This window comes from Anser anser, assembly GCF_964211835.1.
Source record: "Anser anser genome assembly, chromosome: 1".
NCBI classification, from domain to species: Eukaryota; Metazoa; Chordata; class Aves; order Anseriformes; family Anatidae; genus Anser; species Anser anser.
The window spans coordinates 156,628,205-156,634,219 of NC_139720.1; the positions used below are offsets into that span (position 1 = coordinate 156,628,205).

The 6,015-nt window shown below is 40.9% G+C and overlaps 1 protein-coding gene across 1 annotated transcript; it reads left to right on the top strand.

The window, feature by feature from the left end:
• The first annotated feature begins 3,684 nt into the window (after positions 1-3,684).
• LOC310892867 (2-oxoglutarate receptor 1-like) lies at positions 3,685-5,235 on the top strand. Its single transcript, XM_083821108.1, has 2 exons — positions 3,685-3,748; positions 3,976-5,235. The coding sequence occupies exon 2, from the start codon at positions 3,998-4,000 to the stop codon at positions 4,970-4,972; it is 975 nt and encodes a 324-aa protein (XP_083677234.1). The 5' UTR covers positions 3,685-3,748; positions 3,976-3,997; the 3' UTR covers positions 4,973-5,235.
• Positions 5,236-6,015: the final 780 nt, after the last annotated feature.

The window sequence follows — 6,015 nt, forward strand, 5'->3', positions numbered from 1 at the left end:
TTTATTTTTTTTTTAAGACGAGAGGAGAGAGGTAGTGCTGCCAATGCTTTTGACAGCAGCCTGAAATTAGGGCCACTGAAGCCAGCTGTGAAACTACAGGGTGTAGTTTCTCTCCGCTGCATGGAGAGGGGAGCTGGGCAAGGATAGCCTTAAAGCATGAAAAGGTCCCTGCTTTTGGTAAGAATCAGACTGATCTACCTATAGGCAGACTTAAAAGATCCATGAAAATGAGGTGGGGAGACTACTGGTAAGGAAGAAAGACCCCAGGCTGAAGAGCAGAAAGTCACGTTGGAGTGTCAGCCTTCATTCACAGAGATCCTGCACAACGCTAGGCAAGTGATGTTCAGACATTCACAAGTGGATGTGAATTGTTCGTTTGTACAAAGCTTCCCAAGTGCCTGACACAAGGGCCTGGCCCAATCAACGGCTGCAAATCAAGCCAATGTTTCCAAAGGTCCATGCTCAGGGAGGAGAAGATGAAGCTCTGGGGAAGGGTCAAGCGAGGTCTGGGGCAGGTAGGAGGCAACACAGTCCCTTTAGGCATGAATGAGACAAGATTTGGGTAGGCTAAAGTGCACAGCTTGGTCTCCATGCAGAGCTGCTCTGAATGACCTCGCAGTAGTGCCCCTTTCTTGGAGCTGGTCTGAAAATAGAGGTTTTTTTTCTCTTTTCCCGCCCATGGAGGTGACCCCAGAGCCTGTTCAAAACCCCATAGCCCTGGATCCCTGGCAGTTATGGCCATGGTGCTGGGAAAGCCCACTTCTGTTTCATGTCCACCGCCACCACCAAGGTGGGATAAATACCAGCCCCTGCTGCACGGGGGTATAATGGATTAAGTATGGACACATTAAATGATCCCTAGCTATAATTAGCTCCCTCTGTGCTTATTAGGCCACAGCCTCATACCAATGATTTCTAATGACACATGCAGTGTCTAGGAACAGGGTAATAGCTATTTAAACAGTTGCTGATCCCCGAGCTGGTACATGACAATGTATTTTACAATTATGAAGAAACTTCAGACATTTTTTTAAAGCACTCTAGGCATTGACCTAGAGAAAAGCTTGGTCAAATGAGAACAGAATAATAGTAACAGATAGATAATGTTCTAGCTGTCAGACTGCTGCTCCAGTCTTAACTGTGCTCTCTACCGCTCTTTCCCTACAATATGACTATCAAAACAAATAATATTCTCCCAACTCAGGCTGATGGTGCAGGCACGCGAGAGAGTCAAGATGGCCTTCCTAAAAATATTCTTATCTATATGGTTCTCCATAACTGCACTAACAAGCCTACTCTTTAGAGGTGAAATCTGGATCATACACCTCATCATTGAGTAGGACCTATGAGATGTACCAGGGCTACCAGGCTGCACAAGGATGGGCAGCTGGAGCCTTTTTGTAAGTACCAGGCTGCAAGAACAGGGATTGAAACCTACAGTTTCAAAATGCAAGATACTACGATTTTTCTTTTCTTTTTGTCCTTTTTTTTTTTTTTTTTAATAATCTCTTTTGATCTTGTTCCTCAAGCTAAGGTTGGTAATGAGATTTTTATTCAAGAAGAGTCTTTTGGTTCAAGAAACATGGATGATTGTAGCTCTTGAGAATCATGAAGCAAAGGCTCAAAAGAAAATAAGTTTTCAACTTCAGCCATCTCAGTAGTAACTGGTCAGCATTAACTATATAATCTATTCACCAAAAACAAGCAGAAAGTATGACACAGGTCCTGAAAAGCACATCATGCCAAAACTTCATTTCTTGCATGAGGTGAAAATTAGACTTCGTTAGACATTTGTTTTTAATGCAGAAACAGTATGTCATAATATTTTTCACCTAACCTTGAAATGGCAACACGCCTTATTCAGTTTGGTGATCAGGTTTCGCTTCACAGGAACCAGAGAATAAATTTAATTTTCTCATTTACAAACACATGGACGCATGCATACACGCTAATTTAAATGTGATCTGCTGCTATTTGAATACTACAGGGCTACCTCAGCACACAGAACTGCTGCCAGAAAAGCGTGATCTGTCCTCAGAAGGCAAGACAGCATGAGGGACAGAGGGCAAAAGATATCTCCTGCAACCACCCAGGTCTAAAAGCTGATATCTAAGCCAGTGGCTGATGTTTTATACCATTCTCCTAATTTACTTCCACACAGAGTCTCGGTCTGCCAGGGAGCGAGTGTATATGATTGCAAAGCAATACTAAGTCCTGTTTCACTGTAAGGAAGACATAAATACATTTCATTTGTAGTGCTCTTTGCTCACAGCAATGAAAGAGAGAAGCAGAATTGCAGGTTTTCAGGTAAGCAATATTTCTCCATTTTCAGTTTGGAGGGTTCAAGGTTGCAGAGAAGAACAGATCAGCAGTACAAGGAAACTAAACTGGGGATGAATCAAATATTATAGAAGATTTTGTCTAGCTTTATTTAAAATATATCAGTTAAAGATATAAATGTGGGTGACAGTGGTGTCACCAAGCAGCAGAAAAGAGATAAAATGTGTATATCCCTAGCTTTTGTCTGAACATTAATCTGAATTTGTGTAGAGCAAGCCTCAGCTTTTGCCAAATACATCTTATAGCAAAGCTGCTATACCTGAGCTAATGTTTGTGTTAAAAAGTATTACTCTGTTAACTAAGTTATGGGGACACTGTTCAAATTTCTCCCAGCAGTGGTCCTGAATAACAAAATGATATCCATCTTTCTGACTGGTTAGGATGAGATCGTTCCTGTTGTGTTACAGCCTTAATGACTAGCTTTGTCAGAGAAAATCTGTATGTTCTATCAGTCTTTGGGATAATGCAGAAACTGCCATAGAGGCAATACGCTAAATGTTGCTAAATGAATCACGTCAAAAACTAATTCTATACAGAGGACTTCCAGGACAGCAATAAGGTACAATTCTGATGTTTTAAAATTAGTTTTTTAAATGCAATGTCTTCATCTTGGTTGTTCAGTGTAATACTGATTTAACATAAAGGCTGTCTTTCTGAGACAAGAGAGGGGAATTTGGGCTTGACAGTACCGTGTCTTGCACTTTATTAAGCCACTTAAAACTGTTTTCTCAGATGGACTAGTTCAGGTTCTGTAGGAGTGATTCTCACCTGAGACGCTGAAGACCCACGCTTTTGCCTCACTTGAGATATGTAAAGGCTAGACATCCAATTCCATCTCCTTGGGCTGCTTTTGTCATCAATGGAGACAAATATGTATACCAAAAGAGTAAATCATTTATCTTAGAAACCTCTCTTATGGGAAGATATATTATGCCCTGGAGGAACCTAGATCTCTCTCTCGATGATAAAGGGGGGCTTAGGATGACTGGCTCCAGTTTAAATGTCTAACTTTTACAAGTCTGAAGTTAGATGAGATAATTTCATCCTTGGTTACCATTCCCTCAGGTTAAAACAGTACCCAGAGAGGTTATGTCCTGAACTCACTGTGGAGAGATCCAAATTGGCCATGGCAGATCAGAAACCATTTCAGAGACAAGTCTATCTAGTTGCAATTCACATGAAATGGGAGGCAAGAGCAATGCCTTTAGTCAGTATCTGCGCTTTCCACCTTTCTAGTGCTCTTTGAGAAATACTTTTTAGTCATTAAAGTCAGTTTTACGCCACTATACCACTAACAAGCCCAAACTTTCTCTAATTTCCTAAAAGTCTTCTTTCTGCTCTTGTAGGTTTGTGGATAAGCAGCATCTTCAGTTGTCACCTTCCTTGCAGGAGATTAAATAAAGCAAAGGTAAAATTAATCATCATCAAAATTAAAGGAGGGGTGGAGGGGGAGGAGGGGGAAATTAAATTAGGAGTGGGGGGATCTAGGTAAAAGCTGTGTATGTTAACATATCCTTGTTCTTTCCTCCTATTATACTTTGTTTAACATATGACATTTGCTCCAACAACAGAAGATTTAATTGAATTCATTTGTCCTAACAAATCAGTTAAAATTGAATGTCTGATTTTGTAAAGCTTTACGAGGATTTCTTCAAACATGGCACCTGAAGGCACAGACAATTTTACTGCTCTGCCAGGCCACGCAGACCCTTTGACAAGTTGCAAGGATGAAGATTTCTTACAGGTGAAATCGTACCTCTCTGTCCTTTACAGCCTAATCTTCCTGGTGTGCTTCCCAGGGAACATTGTGGCCATTTTTGTTTATTTTGTCAAGATGAGGCCCTGGAAAAGCAGCACCATCATTATGCTAAACCTGGCTATCACTGACCTACTGTATGTAGCTACTCTTCCTTTCTTTATACACTACTCTGCTAATGGAAATAACTGGATTTTTGGAGACTTCATGTGCAAGTTTATTCACTTTGGTTTCTACTTCAACATGTACAGTGGTATTATCTTCCTTAGCTGCTTCAGCATCTTCCGCTTTTTTGTAGTCGTCCACCCAATTAGATGCGTTTTTGTTCAAAAACGGAGGTGGGCAGTGGTGACCTGCATAGTAGTTTGGATGATTTCCCTGGCAGCCATCAGCCCCTTGGGCATCTTGATTGCCACGAAGCACACGGAGAACAGGACCATCTGCCCAGACCTGTCTTCTGCTGAGGACTTTGACACTAGTCGGTGGTATAACTGGCTGCTGACAGTGTTTGGTTTCTTCTTGCCCCTGCTGACAGTGACTTTGTGCTATGTGCTCATTATTTACACCTTGGCTACGGGGCCCCACACACAGACTTGCTACAAACAGAAGGCTCGCAGACTCGCCATCGTCCTCTTGGTGGTCTTCTACGTGTGTTTCCTCCCCTTCCACATCTTTCGGGGGATTCGGATCGAGCTCCGAGTACAAGCAGCTAGTTGCCACTTCAAGAACACTATCCTTTTTATGCTCATTCTAGCTAAACCTTTAGCAGCACTAAATACATTTGGAAACTTACTGCTCTATGTAGTGACAGGAGACAACTTCCAGCAGGCAATCCTCTCACTCCTCAAGTTTTGGACACACAAGAACCTGAAATAGAAGAGACTGATGCCATAAAAGGCATGCCATAAAAAGCTATGGAGGAAAGGTCCAAAGCTGCCCATAACCATCTCTCTGCCATCACAGCACACAACTTAACTTTGCTGATGCCAGAACAGAATTTATCCACTCTGTGTTTTAGATTTACACATTTATTGTCATCAAAACCAACCAACCAACCAACCAACCAACCAACCAACCAACCAACCAAAAAAAACTTCAAATGTAAAATAAAACATTAAATAAAACTCTACAGAAAAAAATAATTCATCAAATATTTCACTGGATTTATTTCTTGAATTCTTGGTGTTTCTTTTGGAGAATCCTAAAATCATAGAATGGCCAACGGTTTCAGCAAAACATAAAAATTAAAAAAAAAAAAAGTTGCTTATTAGTAGCAGATTCACATTCAGGATAGGATTAATTTAATTTAATTTTAGTAACTCAGACATTAAGTGTTCCATCTAAGCTAGGTGCCTGCCTTTGACTTTCACTACTAGGTTAAAGGTCGGAGTAGATGATATTAGAGGTTTTTTCAACCTAAATCACAGAATCATAGAATCATTAAGGTTGGAATGATTCTACTATTCTATGACTTCTTTTCTAATCAAAGAAGAGGGGTAAGATGCTCCAGAGGGCAATTCATCACACCAGTCTTAGACCTGCAGGAGGGTTTGTCTCACATCCCTGGAGACCTTGACAAGATAGGTGTCTATATATAAGCTAATCACCTTGGCCTCCATTTATAATTTTCCACTATAGAGGAGAGAAATGAGCAGTTTTAGAGTGTGATTCACCTAATTATTCTTGATGCCTGCATTTAGACAAGATGAATCATGACCTAGAGTGCCTGTTTCTCAACGTTGGCCATAAAAGGTAAGCAATCAGACACAGACCCAAATGTAGATGGGTTACTTTTATATAGTACAGAGTGGGATGTATTACTCTCCAGAGGCAGCTAAGAGGGGAGCTTACACAACAAGACCCTATTCAGTGCCTTCAGAGATCTCTTGAAGATTAATGGTGCAATAATACAAGACTGC

Coding starts and splice junctions, on each gene's coding strand:
- LOC310892867 (XM_083821108.1), top strand. CDS start 3,998: ATGGCACCTGAAGGCACAGACAATTTTACTGCTCTGCCAGGCCACGCA.